General features: G+C 37.6%; 1 protein-coding gene across 2 annotated transcripts in view; it reads left to right on the forward strand.

Annotated features, from left to right (window-relative positions):
* LOC113058131 (cadherin-like and PC-esterase domain-containing protein 1) overlaps nt 1-14288 on the forward strand; it is a 46781-nt gene extending 32493 nt beyond the window's left edge. For both annotated transcript variants that reach the window (XM_026225820.1, XM_026225815.1), the window contains exons 15-21: nt 6514-6631; nt 7538-7674; nt 10673-10893; nt 11751-11852; nt 12028-12115; nt 12233-12379; nt 13954-14288. In XM_026225820.1, coding sequence (XP_026081605.1) covers nt 6514-6631; nt 7538-7674; nt 10673-10893; nt 11751-11852; nt 12028-12115; nt 12233-12379; nt 13954-14193 — 1053 coding nt within the window. In that variant the 3' untranslated portion in view covers nt 14194-14288. The remainder of the gene's footprint in view (nt 1-6513; nt 6632-7537; nt 7675-10672; nt 10894-11750; nt 11853-12027; nt 12116-12232; nt 12380-13953) is intronic.
* Nucleotides 14289-16176: the final 1888 nt, after the last annotated feature.

Raw genomic sequence — 16176 nt, forward strand, 5'->3', positions numbered from 1 at the left:
GAAATGTGAACCCATGTGGTAAATTTTGGACTTGACTGCTGGTTTTCGTTGAATGGTTTTGCGGTCTGGCCACAGCCCACTTTTTGCTTTTGTACCTAATCAGCTCACTTGTACCAGAGAATTGAGTAAATGTATCCGTTCTGTTCTTAATCAGTCCTTGTTAAAGAGAAATCCAGCTAAATGCTGTTTGCCAGTCTAACTCAGAAGCTGACTGCTTCCTGCTCTGCCTTGTGTTTTTGTGGTTCAGCGGCCCAATTATTTCACAAAAACAAAACCGCTGGCGGTCCACTGTTAGCCTGAGTCTATACGATAAAAAAAAAAAAATCACATCAGTGTCAGTAAAAACATTTATAATGTTACAAAAGATTTCAAATAAATGCTGTTCTTTTGAACTTTCTGTTCATCAAAGGATCCTAAACAAATGTGTCACGGTTTCCACAAAAATTTAAAGCAGCACCAATGTTTGCAACATTAATGATAAGAAATGTTGGTGCACCAAATCGGCATATTCAGATGATTTCTGAAGTATCATGTGAGACTGAAGACATTTTGAAATATCTTCAAATGTTCTTGTGGCTCAAGTGGTAGAGCAGTGCGTTAGCAGCGCAAGGATGTGGGTTCGAATCCCAGGGAGCACGTTAGGTAAAAAATGTTAGCCTGAGTGCACTGTAAGTCGCTTTGGATAAAAGTGTCTGCTATATGCATAAATTTAATTAATTTTTTAATAGAAAATGGTTATTTTAAATTGTAATTATATTCCAAATTTTTTACTGTATTTTTGATCAAATAAATGTAGCCTTGGTGTGGGCATAAGAAACTTAAATAATCTTACTGACCCCAAACCAAAGTGTATATGTGCATACAAGTTATTTATTTATTGGTATATATTGTGTATTTATTTAAATACATAAAAAAACATGAGCAGATGTTTGCCTAGAAAGCCTGTCATTGAGATGAATGAGAAAGTTTACAGGTCTTTCCAGGTATTACAGACCTTTTTTTACTCCAGTCAGTAAAAGAAAGATCTGTGTTGGCAATGCTTTATTCTGGCCAAAGTGAAGATGCAGCATTTTTGACCTTATTCCAATTTGTCTTCAATGACTGGAAATTTCCCACCGTTAAATCTCACACTCACGTTCCTGAATAACTCAGGCCTGTTTTCGTTCTTCAGCTCTCCTACTGAGAGACAGATCGGTGAAGTAAGAGCAGCTGCGTCTTTGCGTCTGTGTCCAACTGCCTCTACTCCTAACATGACAGAGAGATCGCTTGACAGAAAAGCTGTGTGCCTTTGACTTTATTTAGTGCCCGTGTGTGTGTATATGTGTGTGTGTGTGGTGTGGGAACAGGGGCCATGAGTGTGTCACAGGTGGTACAGGGCTGTGTCATATTACAGAGGAAGTTAGTTTGTGTGTTCTGAAAAGATGAGACTGACAGCTTTGACTTCTGCTCATTTCCTCACTGTAATTAGTAAATGCTTATCTGATGCCACAGTTCACCTGAGAAAGAGGAAAAACTCAGCGAGACTCAAGAGAAACAGCGAATTTATAAATAGGCCAGACTGAGGCAGTTGTAATGGAGACAGTTATAATGTCATGACATATTTAATTATTCAAATTACTTAAGCTGATGACATTAAAGTACTTAATAAACAATATATATATATATATATTTTTGTGAAATGTTTTATAAAATGTAATGTTTTCACAATTTATATAGCATGTTTTTTTGTGTGTGTATTATTGTTATTATTACAGTTATATTATTATAAATAGCATATAGATAATAATAACAAAGTAATAAAAATACAAATACTGAATCAAATTGTTTTATTTTGAATGAGGTGATAAAAATAATTATAATTATATAAATATAATTAATACAAAAGTGTATACCATTACATTATTAGTATTATTATTAGTATAATAACATACAATATTACTACTACTTCTACTACTACTACTTCTGCTACTACTAATGAAATACAAATATAATTTTTAATCACAAAAATTTGATTTGTTGTTTCTTGTTTTAGTCCCATTGTTATATTATTTTCTATTATTTTAAATAGGATATAATTATGAATAACAATAAAATAAAATAAAATGATATTTTTTTCAATTTCATCTGCAGTTCCAACACTTGCCATGGCATCAGTTATCACTGACACAGAAAGGAAATAAACACTTACAGAATTTGACTGTCTTCTCATTGCATCCTTGTGTTGTATCTTCTGTAGATGATGGATGCACATTTTGATTGCTCAGATCCCTTAACAGAGCTTGACTCGACACCGGATTCCATCCGTCATCTTCCATTATGACTCAAATTTGTCAGAACCACAGCTGTCGAACACCACTTCAGTAAAAAAGCGAGCTAACGACGTCAGAGTTCAAAGACGTGAACCTCAAACCTCTTGAGCTTTGATCTGACCCTCCCAGATCAGATGCTGACACTGACTGCTAATGAACCCTCGAACCCCTGCCCTAGAGTTCAGCCTGGCCTGGAAAGCATTTACAGTCAGCATATCCAATAATTATTCAGAAGACCGTTGCAAATATCAGTAATTAGATATTCTGTGTGATTGTGTGTGTAGTCATGTGGTTTGTATTAGTGGAATTCACTGATCTCATATCAGATACAGACTTATATATTACTAGCAGTGACGTTAGTACACTATACGTTTACGGGGCAGCTGTTTGTGAAATGCAATATAGCTTTTTGCAAAAATGTATATAAAATATAAAATATACAATTAAAATATACATTACAATTTTATTTTTTTCAAAATTTTAATAAATAAATATTTAAAACAAATAAACAAAAAAACAAAACAAAAAAGAACAAACAAAAAACAAACAAAGCAACAACAACATTTTGGTAACTTGAAGTAAACAAAATAAACAAATAAAATATAAAATAAAGTTGAATACACAAAATTAAATAAAATATGAAATAAAAAATATTAAAACTTTAACTCAAATTTTAATGGAAATTGAAAATATAATAATAAAAACAGATTTAAAGTATTAATAAAAATTTAAGTATATTAGTGTCTGAATAACGCTAAAATATAATTTTTTGATTAAGTTTAGATGTCTTAACTTTTGTGCATTTAGAGAATTTTATACATAATGTATTTCATACTTCTAAAACAGTATGACTAGTATGGTGTTATCCTACTGATATTCACTATTTTTGTGAATTGAGTGAGTTAAGTTAAAAGGCTTTTTTTCTGTGGATTTGTGTGAGATCCTTCTGTCTTTTTATATTGCCTAGATTTATCTGCTCACTTCCATAAGTGTGTGCCTGTTTCGTTTATAGCTGGCGGTAGCTCTGCATTCAGTTCTAATAGAGATCTACTGTATGAAGACAGAGTCCAGATGTGGAGTTAAGTTCCTCTTCAGATAACCTGACCTTATAAGAGCATGTCTATACTGTTTTCCAAAAGCTATATGAGCTGTTTGGCTTGGACCTGCTACCTATGATTGCATCCATGTGTGTGTGTTCGTGTATGTATATCTGTATAATTATGTTTGGGGACATGATTTTCAGAGCAGAGCCTGAGTCAGTTATATGAAGATGTATCAAATTGCTTCTTGCTTCCTCTTCCCAATGAATGATTCAATCATTTGGTCCATAGTTCTTCTAGGAGACACACAAAAATAATTGTTACACTGTAAACATTGCAAATGTGTTAAATTAAGAAACTTTTTTTTCACTTGATCTGATCCATAAAAATGTCTAAACTAGGGCCTGAGCATCAGCGATGTTTTGATGACTTTATTTTATTTTCCTCCATTCTCTTTACTTATTCCTTTATCTCGAATATACTCCCTCGTGGTCTGTGATCTTTAATTTGCTAAATGTGAATGCTGGAATTCCACTTTTTTGAAGTTGCACTAAATAAAACTCTCTTTTTTTTCTCTCTTAACTGATTAAAGGATCCAGTCAGAACACCTCTTTTATATTCTTTAAATGAAGCTTTTTGATGCCTTCATCATATGCTGCTTCCGTTTCTCCATCCTAATTGAAATGAAACCCAATAGCTTGTCTAGGTTGTCTTATAGTGTGAGGGATTGGCTGACAGCATGACAATTCTATAGGATTACAATCCACAATCCACAGGATTACATTAAACACTCTGGGTAAAGCTACTTTCATAACAAAGGCTGTATTTCAATGACCAGATGGGACATTTGTATGGCACTTCTTACAATGCATCTGATTTAATTACGCTTTCCTTTTGGCATTGATTAGTGTTGAGGAAAGCATGCAAAAACTAGATCAGCTTATCGACCAAGTGTCTTTGTTTTTTGGACACTTTGACATCTCACCCTGACCTGTAATAAAACATCTGTCAAATCAAGTTCCCATCTGAAAAAATGTCAAGGTTACCTTGTTATCAGGGCAAAAGAGGAAAAGGTATTTTGGAAGAGAGCTTTTAAAAATAGACCCGGTCATTTTGCCGTTATTACAAAGATTCACAAAAATAAATGTTAACAAAATATTGTTTCTTCATAATGTAATTTATACGGAAACCTGTGAAGTTTGCATTTTTCTCAATTGCATGATCACAATTGTGAGAGTCAGAATTGTGGGATATATACTTGCAATTGTGATAAAAAGTTTGAGAGATATAAACTCGCATTCTGACTTTTTTCTCGCAATTGCGAGTTTGTATCTCACAATTTAGACTTTTTCTGTCAGAATTGAGGTGAAAACTCGCAATTACGAATTCTAAAGTCCAATTCTGACAAAAAAAGGCTATATTTTCTTACAGTTGGCCATTTATATCACAAGCTTCTAAAGAAAAAGGTCAGAATTGTGAGAGGAAAACTCACAGTTGCAAGGAATAAAAACAAAAATGGTAAAAAAAAAATTGAAACAAATTAAAAATATCAAAAGTAGGCATTATAAGAATGTTCCCTTTATTTCAACTTTTGTCGTTTTTTTTCATCAAATTTTCATTTCAGCTAGCATTTGCTTAACTTTCATCCCATACAGAGCACCACTTGTTCCCGCTGGAATGGTTTTACATGTTTGATCCCGACAGAAAGCTGCTAATCTCCTGCTTGTAAATGTTGATGTCTTTCATTGCACTACAGCTGAGGGCTTTGTCTCCAACGGTGGCTCATTAAACCAGACCTCTTAAGTATGTGTCCTTCCTCTCAGAAGGCTTAAGGACTCTCTCTCGAAACAAACTTTTAAAGATAAAAGCTGAGCAGAGGGTTCTCGTGGTTTGTGAGAGCTGGTTCTAAGGCGGAGACTTGACCGCGGTGGCCGCTCAGAGCACGGTCTGATGTACGGCAGTAATCCTGGCTTTTCGTTCACTTTGATCAGTGGAGATTACACTGCCGTTGCTGTTGGTCTCCGATCCCTGTAACCAACACAAGTGGCTCGGCGAGCTTTCCGAACTTACATGTTCGCACACTCTCGAATACAATCACGTACAAAATGTTTCACAGAACCTGTTAAATGAGCTACGTAAATTAATAAATACTCAGCAACTTTTTTGTTTTCGTCATCTGTTCTATTCTTCGTCTCTCATATCCACTCATTCTTACTGGTTTTGTGAACCTTCATTAACCAGATGTTTCTGATTCATTATTCTCTGGTGATATAGAGGCAGACGGATTTACTGTATCATCTGAAAGCCACGCTCTGATCTCAAGTTCATTCACTGGATCCCCCGCTAAACCATCCTGAGAGTACCTGACCTCGGATGAATCTCTTTATTCCGTAGTTTCTTCTCTGGGGAATGGAAAAATTATAGATGAGAGAGATAAAACGAAGGGGTTTCGTTCTTTCATGTTTTCTTTGCCCGCCTTGTGAATTAATTATATGTGTTTTCCTTTCCGGAGGGAAGCTAACTTTTCGCCGACTGTGATGGTGAAAGTGCTAGGTGGTTTCCGCCGGGCTCGGACTAACCTGTTGATTTATGCCGGCCTGCTCAGAATCAAAAGGCCGCTCGTGTTTGCACGCACACACTGTGTGCAGGTACGAAACAAGAAAATCCCTGTTAAGTTGTCTTGTGGCACTTTGTCGAGAACAGCGGCGGGAACTTGGGGAATGTTGCGTGGCTTCGAGAAGCCCCTGTGCAAAGTGCTAAGGAAGGGGGCAAATGAAAGTGCGAACGAAGAGCCGGTCTTCTGAAGTGGAGCCAGACCCGATGGCTCCCGTGAGGGACCTCGGGGGTCAGCGGAGCAGGCTCGATGTTGTCATTTAGTCTGTTGGGTTTGTTTGACCCTTGACCCCTAACAAGGGGCAAGGCCACGGGGCAGGCATCGGGCGGCGTGCCTGCTTTAATTTGTCTGTGAGGAACCTCGCGTACGCGGCCACATGAAAGCAAAGGGGGTGAAAAAAGCTTTGGAAACTTTGAAACGACTCAATCTTTACTTGTCAGAAAGCAATTTTATTGTCTTGAGTGGTTACATTTTTAACTGTTGTCTCAGAATGTGGTTCCAGACTCAAAGCTCACCTGTTTCTCGTTCTTTTCTCACTGTGTCTGAGCAGGACTGTGGCCTGGTGGTCAGACCCGATCAGCCCTGCGGTTTGGAGCCCATTCCAGGGATGAGATCTTCAGAAGAGGCCCAGGCCTCACCTCGGCTTTGCCTCTCAGGAGATGAACCTGGTAGGTTTATTCCAGGTTTTGATCATGGGCTTGTAGTAAAGAATCTGAAATTTGAATCTGAAACTTGCTGTAAGATTAACTATCCTGTTTTTTATCTCCAAGATCGTAAGTCAAACTGGTCGTTGTCTGTTTTGTGGACAGATTATACATTTTCCGATTCTTTTCCTCCTGTATGAAAGACGATGTTGGCCCTTAAACCATATATTTCAGTTGCAAAGTAGTTCATCATGTGTTATATTAGCAGGAGGTTCACGGTTTATTAACCGCTCCACTAGAGGATGGGAAAGGTTTGCTTGTGAACTCAGAGTTTGGTAATTTATGTGCCTCCTTTTACAGTGGGGTAATGTGCTGATTCATTGCCTGAGTTGAATCATTGCTCAATTATAAGGTAATATATAAGGAATATAATAACTTCATCCAGGTATCCTCTGCAGGTTTCAGTTCTGTGAGTGTGTGTTCAGCTGCTAGGCCTTTTAGATTTAAAACCACTAGGTTAGGGTTCAGAAGACGGTTCAGTCAGTGCTATAAAAGTAAAAAGGTCGTTCTCAGCAGGGTAGTACATCAAAGTCAGTGGGGATCTACTTGAATTAACTGTTTAAGGTGGAGTCACTCACATTGTGTGTGTGTCATTGTGTGTAAGAGAGAAAAGATTATGTATATTTGCCGCAAATAGGGGACTGAAAATCGGCACAATGAAGTAATCAAGTCTAGCTGGAGTTTCCCAGCTAATTCATCATTTTATGCTGAACTTTTGACATACGGCTGTATAAGAACTTTAAAACTTCACAGAGATCCACTTCACTATGAATCACCTGTGAATACTGTAAGCTGAGTAGGTTCTGTCATGGAAATGTAGTATAATGCAGTATAAAGACAGTATAACAGAATATTTTCCATCTCTGTCAGGCCGTTGGGTCGTCCCATGCCTGAGCTGTTCAGACAACAGGACCTGTGATTGGAGAGAGGTCGCCTGGCAACCCGACAGCTGTTATCACCCTTTACTGGACCAACCTCAGCTGCAAACCTGCATGACGGACCGAAGGGTGAGGAACAGGAACCAAAAAGACATTAAAAATGAAGTCAGTACGAGAGGTACCTGTAAAAATGGTGGGGTGAAATGCTCGTTTTCACTCAATATCCTGTTAATCTTGAGTACCTATAGAGTAGTACTGCATCCTTCATAACTCGAAAAAGTCTTTAGTTTTATTATATTCATAAGAGAAAGATAGTCTGTACCGATTTTTCCCGGAAAAACACGACCGACTGGAGGCGTGACGTGTGGGCGGAGCTAAATAATCATGAGCGCAAGTAGGCTTTTGTGTTGAGCGCGTCTGGAAGCTGTGAAATTACCTTGAGGAAAAAACATCATCCAAAACAAACCATGGCTAACAGTCAGATTCAGCCGTTTATTTATGATCCCGAATCAGATCCCGAGGCTGAAACTGAACGAGAGCAGCAGCAGCAACGACTCGCTCCGAGCGGGGCTCGAACCCGGGTCTCCGATGGGAGGCGGACGCACTAACAAGGAGGCAGAGATATTTTAAGCAGTTTTACTCACCGCCTGCGGTTCCAACACACGATCGTGACCCTTTTTCGTTGGGATTGCATCATCCTTAAGAAATAAACGATACGCAAATCCGTCTTCAAACTGGGACTTGTTTGTAAAACAAACATCTTCGAAATGCAGGGAACAAACACAAACACTTGCACAACTCCGTTGATGCTCTGTAAAAATAAACTCCATCCACTGGTCCCTTAATGCTGTTTTTTTTTGGTAATCTGTGCAGGGTTGTCTTGCCCTGGCAACCAAAAACACACTCCTTTTGTGACATTTCGCGACGCTCTCGCTCTGATCAGTGAATGTCTCTGCTGTGCTCTGCTATACTGGAGCGCGCAGTTTTTCATTTGCTCTTCCGGCAAACGTGCCCTCAGGACCCATATAAGGAAATTCCGCTCCATCTAACGTCACACAGAGCCATACTCTAAAAAAACTTTCCGAAACTTGTGACAAACCGGAAGGAGTATTTTTGGAACAGAAATACTCCTTCAAACGTACAACTTAATTTTTGAAACTTTGTCCATGTTTAGCATGGGAATCCAACTCTTTAACAGTGTAAAAAACTCAGTATGCATGAAATAGCATTTCAACCCCCTTTCATAATTTTTTGAGGACTGTGATACATTTTTGTCAGGATTTTTTGATGAGTAGAAAATTTTTAAAGCATCTTTTGTAACATTATACATGCCTTTATTTACATTTTTGATCAATTAAATGCATTATTGCTGAATAATAATAATAATAAAAAATCTTACTGACTCCAAACATTTCAACAGTAGGGTGAATACTTTTTGAGGCTACTATATATTTGTGTTCACATGTAAAAAATATTAATGAATTGTTATAAGTACTCGGTTTGAATCAACTGTTTAAACAAGCTTCTTTTTCTGGACTTGATGGACAATTTGTCGGTTCCTCTGTATGCAGCTGACAGCTGTGCCATATGTGTATATACAGTACTGAGGAATAAATTAAAGGCAGGCAGCTCAATTAGCATTGAAGTTCCAGTGGCAATGAACAGCTGTTTATCAGAGATTAACAGCAGGTGTTTGAGCTTCATCTGCAGCTGAGCTCACAGCAACCGCGTGATTCAATCACACTGCTGCTTTTATATATGCACTCATAGTGTAAATTCCTCAGGAAGAAGAGGGAGAGATTTTCTAAAGAAGAAAACCAATACTCCCCTGTGTTTGTTGCTAGATTTTATTTAATTGTAATTTTGTTCTTGATGTGATCCGCACACCTCCTGTGTTTTAGGTTGTTTTTAAATCATTGCTTAAAGCCCAGCAGGGGTTTTCAACGCTGTGTGCCAAACCTACAGTCCATTCCTGCTTCACACACTCCCTCAGCACTCATCCTCACTGCATGACTCTTTCCACCCTGTCTCGATTTAAGATTCACAAGATCAGATCTGACACAAACAAATGGCCACATTACACAAGGGCCCTGAGCTCCAGCTATAGACAAACCACAGCCCTCTGACTGCACGCCCATTCAACGGGAAAAGATTTCCTCTTTCCTCTTCAGGAAAGATTGTTTCAAATAAAAGAGCTTTAGATTGTCAAGGTCTATATGCATGAGTTTTTCATGTTAAATCCATTTCTGTGGTCTGCAGAGAGCCTTATGTATTGTTTGGAGTTAAATCTAACTTGTTTCCTGTACAAGTCACACAAAACACATTTACTAACATGCATAAAATCAGAGCTGAAAAAAAGACAAGACAGTGGTATAGACTGCTCTGTTGATAACTGTATGTTTAGAACTGTAGGTTTGGAATGACATGAGTGCAACTTCTGACTTCTTGTTGGAAATATGTGTCTTTAATCTTGTGAGCAAGTCTGCAGATCACAATGCCTGCTCCCTGGGATCTTGTGATTTAGACTGGCATGCCTGCCAGCTTCAGTGCCAAAAGCGCACACACAGATGAACATCCAAACTTATTAGACTTGTGTTGAAGTGTTTCATGGCGACTGTGATCTCAAAAGGTTCTATTGTGTCTTGTGCCTTTATAATGACACAACTGGGTTATTTCATTTCCTCATGTTTGTGTTGTCAGTAGTCTGCCACTCATTTAAGACTTAAGTATCATACATGTATATACACACAAACATATTTATGTTATACACATATGGTATGCAACATCCCTTATATAATATTTATATAATCTTTTTATTTGTAAGATTTATGCCTAATACTATAAATATGAAGTATTCCTTATAAAAATGCTTCAAAAATCAGTGGCTTTCAAAAAATAGTGTTAAAAGTGGACGCTTTATGGTGAGATGAATAATAAATTGCTTTTATGTTTTAAAAACAATTTGCCAGGACTACTAAAACCAATAGACGATGACTTCTTTTTGTTTTTAAATTGAGGAGTGTGCATTTAGTGCAGTCTACTTCTGGACTTGACAAGATCTGGATTTAAGAAACCAGCCCAGAACTTTTGTAGTTTCACAACATCTAACATGCATGTCTTCCCTTAGGTCCTGTTTATCGGCGACTCCACTAATCGAGGGATGATGTACTATCTAATGGAGAGGGTGAACACTACTCTGGAGGACTGGGACAAGGCTCACGACACCATCGTCTACCACAACCTGAATCAGGGCCGAACTATCGTCAGCTACTCCTACTACCCACAATTCTGGCTGCCGAAGGCTCAGAGACCAACTTTCCAAAGAGCTCTGCAGCAGCTTCTAGAAAGGTCTGTGTATGTGCATGTTGGATGATGTTTGTCTCCATGTGGCTGTGGGTTACACCCATTAAGCTGTGAATGTGCGGGTTTGGTGTCGGTCTAAAGTGGCAAAGGCCTTGTTAACACACTGAATGACTTTGGCAGTGTTTTTGATGGTGGGATGTGGGCTGCGTGTGGTTGGGCGGCTGTGTGTCAGATCAGAGTATGTCAGCAGGGATGGTAACCGCTGCTGGCTCAGCGCGCCGTTGATCTCACACAGCTACTGATGTGGGCAGAGGGGTGGGACATGCAGCACAGATGTGATTGTGTGTGTGTGTGTTATAGTGTGTATCTGTTGAGGACACGCGTTTTGGGAGCTGCCTGAATGATCTGACTCATTTTGTTTTTGCTAAATTCAATTAAAAGGCAGAGCTTTCCTTTGTCTAAGTGTTGAAGTATGTATATACACTACCATGAGCAGCAAATCAGCATATAAGAATGAATTCTAAAGACTGGAGTACTGATGCAGAAAACCCAGCTTCGCATCACTGGAATAAATTACATTTTAAAATATTTAAAAATGGAAACCGGGTATTTTAAATTGTAATAAAATTTCACAATATTACTGTTTTTACTGTATTTTTTATCAGACACTGTAAGCCTTGGTGAACAGCCTTTTTCCACAACATTACAAAATCTTACATACCCCGTACTTCATAAGAAGAATATTGTTTGGTTTAAGTGGTACAAAACTAAACATTTAGCAATTTTGGGTACATATTTCCACTTAAAATTATTGGTCGATTCATGAAATGGATTGTTGATTATGTCTTCAGTATGTACTGTTGATCTTTAACCTCTTCTCTGAAACCACTTCCACGGGACAGGTCACAACCCCTGGAGAACTCACCTCAGACAGTGCTGGTCGCTGGTGGGGTGCAGTGGCTGAACATGAACCATTTGAAGACCATTCAGCAGGTTTTAGAGAGGTAAACGTTCTCAAATGCAATTTTTTGCATTTTTAGCCACATTTCAATTAGCAATGCTCTAATGGCAAGATTATTCTTCCTTTCTAAGAATGCTGGTTTTGTTTTATGTAGTTTGCTGCCGATCCTTCTAAGTGGCTTTGGATGTTTAATATCTTATCTCTAACTTATCTCCAAGGGAGGGTCTTGAGAAAATCATGGTGGTGGTGAAGTCTTTAGGAATGGGTTTCCATCTGCCTGTGGATGGTATTCGCTCTCTTCCACTGGTAAGAACCACTGGAGATCACAAAATGTCCTGTAGAGCAGATGTTCTGCTTTTTCAACTTCGTTTATTGACATCTATAAACTTGTCGGACTTTGTCATCTTCATTCATTGGTTCTAGAATGGAGTGCAAGAACTCTATAATGTGAACAAAAATATTCTGGAAAGTGCCAAGCATCTTGGATATGAGGTCATTGACACTCTCAGCATCACCATGGGTCGTTATAAGGAGTTCCTGCAAGGACGATGTGCCTGCCATTTCCATGAGGTAAAAGAACAAAAAAATATATTATTTACAGTTTACTTTTATTCAGCAAGGACTCATTAATTTGATCAAGAGGGACAATTAAATACAAAATTTTGCAAACGATTTCAAATAAACACTGTTCGTTTAAATTTTCTCAAAAAATAAAATATAGCACAGCTGTTTTCAACATTGATAATGATAAGAAATATTTCTTTAACAGCAAATAAGACATAGGATGATTTCTGAAGAATCATGTGAATATTGAATATTATTTTTTAAATATATTAAAAGATATAGTAAAAACTTTTTATAGTAATATATTGAAAGTTACTTTACATTGTAACAATTTTCCCAACGTTTTATTCTTCACTTTATTTCTAAATAAATAAATGCAGACTTTCAGAACAAGCATTATAAAATCTTTTGAATGATAGTGTGAATGGTAGTTATTCTGGTTACATTACCATTACTAGATTCTCAATAATACAGTAAAAATGCAAAAAAAAAAAAAAAAAAAAAAAAAAAAATATATATATATATATATATATATATATATATTTAAGTATTTATGTTCACATTCAGAATAGAACTCTTACCTGCATAAAAGCTTATATTAATATGAATACTATATCATGTATCTTATACAGTGTACTCACCAGTGCTGCATTTATTTAAATAGAAATACAGTAAAAACTGTATTATTGGTAAATATTATTGATAAACAGAGGATCACGGTTTCAGAGTTCTCATCCAACAGTCTACAAAACGGACGAAGCCAAAGAAAATGATTTATTTTGATAACCATGTTGTTGAACCATGGCCTCTGTGATAATATTGTGAAATTTGTATCTGTAATTATATTATTATGGGTGTAATGTACTACACAGAAGTAACCTTTTAGTATTTTTAGATCCACACATTGATGTGTGCGAATGAAACCGTTCTACTTTTCATACACATGGATACAGATCCTGCTAGAAGCACATTTCCAGCCTTCCAGCCCCATAAATCTTTTAAAAGAGAAGCCGTTCATTTTTTACTTCACCCTAAAAGTGCCTGGCAGATCAGTTAATGAGTAATTAGCAATTAGGCAGGCTTTTATTAGACAATAAAGGGCAGGTTGGGAACAGATGTTTCAGCTCGATAAGTGTGTGAAGTGGTGGTAGAAATGCCAAACCTGCTCACATATGGGACTGATATCACTGTAGAGCGGCCACATCTGACAACAGGCCAGCAGACTGAGACCTACCAATACATAGCATCAGGATCTTTTAGTCAAGCTGCTTATTTTTTGATACTTTTACGATGTATTTTTGTTGTTTAGTGTTCAGCGGAAACACGCTCTTAACCATTAAGTATTTTGTAGAGCAGGGAGTCAATAAGAATTGGCAATTTAAGAGGATATAAAACTAAAATGGGATAAAGGCTAGATCCCTAATTTAAAAAATGTGTCACATGTCAGAGAACATAACCACACACCGATAGATAGACCTAATGTTATTGCTCACAAGATTGAAATCTCTCATTCCCTATGCAGTCGGTCATTGATAGGCTTCTATAGCTAATTTAAAGATTTTATATTATGTTGTTTGCAGGTCTATAAGCTTCCCTTTCCAACCGCTGCTTCGCAAAGAAAGCTGAAGATTTTGAGGCTCGGTGGAGAAAGCAGGAACCCAGCCGATGAGCAAACAGGGCCTCGAGAGCGCAAGGAACCGTCGTCTCAGCCCGGCGTGTCCTACCACGTAAAGGGACCAGTGAACGCGGTGTATTCAGAGATCCTTCTCAGCAGGATGTGTGTGAATCATGCCGTCAACGGGACCATTCGCCAACAGTGACTAACAGATAATTAGCGGCTGGTGACGCTAACCTGTGCGTGTCTTTCAGGTGTGTGTCTGTAAGTCTAGCTGTGAATATGTGTTAAGAAATCTGCGTAAAAAGGGCTAAAGTGTGCACGCCGATGGCTCCGAATCTACTTAACCATATGCTGGATCAAAGAGGTAAATTGGAGGAGGAGTTAGGTAGGTGTTTGTTTGCGCATGTGTGTTTTTGTGTAGAGCGATCCAGATGGATAAAGGGTGTGAGGGGGTTCAGTGAGACCCCCTGAATCCCTGCCAAAATGACTTTGGCAGCTGCAGCTTAAGGGAAGGCAGTGGCCACTGATGAAAAATAACCGAGACGGTCGCGCTGCCCCCTTCAAAGGGCCTTGCGAAAAACTTTCCTGCAACGCTCATGCAACGTTCCCACAATGCTGCTACCGCTTAGCCATGGGCTGAGATGTTCCCAGTATGTTTTGGGAACGTTTGGCAGCTGCTGTGGAGTGCCTTTGATGTCACCCTGCCTCACATTGTCACTTTTATGGAAGCTCGGGCAACATTTTGAAGTCTAGCTTTACACCGCCTTTCCTTCACATGCCAGGTTCACAAGTATTTATGAAGTATTTTCTATGCCAAAGGTCTTATGAAGTATATTGTATTGTACTGTCTTATGTTTCTCACACATTTATTTTTCTACCAGTGTCTTCCAGTGCCTTTAATAATAATCTGTGTAAAGTGTTATAAAAGCTGTTTACAAAAAAAGAGGATATTTATACTGTTACATTTATACTTGTTGCTGGGTTTACTCTAAATTGCTGGAATGCAGGATGTTTTATGTGTCCATAATTTACGTTAAACAGGATGTCGTTTGTGGAGAGAGAAAATTAGTAGGATTATTTGAAATATCCCATAAAATGTATCTTCCCACCAGTTGTTAAGCTGAGCTCAGTATGGGCACAGACACTATTTCCACTTGAAGTGAAATGAAACCATGTGTTGACCTGTAAATATTCCACAGCAAGTGATAACTCTCTTTTTAATGTCAGAATTTATTGTCAAAGGTTTTGGATGTTTATGAAGAGCTATTCCAAGATATTTGTCTGTGCCTGTGCATGAAATGTATGATTCCAACAATCATTATGAATGTCACTTATCCTGAACAATTAAAAATTTATATTTTCGTAATTTAAAAAAAGTTGCTTCTTGAATTCAATTATTTCCATTTCCATATTTTAATGACAAACAGATTTATATATATAACAACTATTCCCCGCATTTTGTACCTATGCATCGACACCAAAAATATGTTGCTTAACTTATAGGCATTATGAAAAACATCATTATAAAAAATGTATTATCAATATCTGTGGGGTTTTGTTGCATTTTCATTTCGTAAAACTTTTTTCTCAACTGGAACGTTTAATTAATAATATTTAGTTGTTGTATTTATATCTGGTTAAGCTGAAATACCTTTTTAAAGTAGATCGAAATGAAATTAAATGCCAATATTCTGTAACTGTCCAATTCAGCAACCGAAAAAAATACATATCTAAAAAAATTGAAGTAACGTTTCAGTAATTATAAAATAGCAAAGAAAAGAACTAAAAGTCAGAGCGCGCATTTTCACCTGACGCTGCAGGTAACAACAACAACAGTCCGTTGCTCGAGCCTCACGCGCGCTCTTCATAACTAGCATTTTTGGCGGTCGTTTGTCGATGAAGAGTGAGTAGGTATCACTTTATTATTGTTTAAAACAAATTTACATGCCACAAATCCATCACAAAACGTAAAGTTTTACTGTATAAGTGTAATTCTTCTAAATAAGTGTAACTCTGTGTTAATTTCCAACGTAGTTACAAACTGCGTTGCGAGCATTTGCGTCCGGAAAATAACCTTAACATTAACAACTTGGTCTAAAGTTACTTAATTTGTTGGACCTTTAAAAGTATTACATTTCTCAGTTATTTCGACGACGTCTCTGAAAGTTATTGTATAATGTGAACA

The sequence above is a fragment of the Carassius auratus genome, chromosome 4 (genome assembly GCF_003368295.1).
Source record: "Carassius auratus strain Wakin chromosome 4, ASM336829v1, whole genome shotgun sequence".
Lineage (NCBI taxonomy): Eukaryota > Metazoa > Chordata > Actinopteri > Cypriniformes > Cyprinidae > Carassius > Carassius auratus.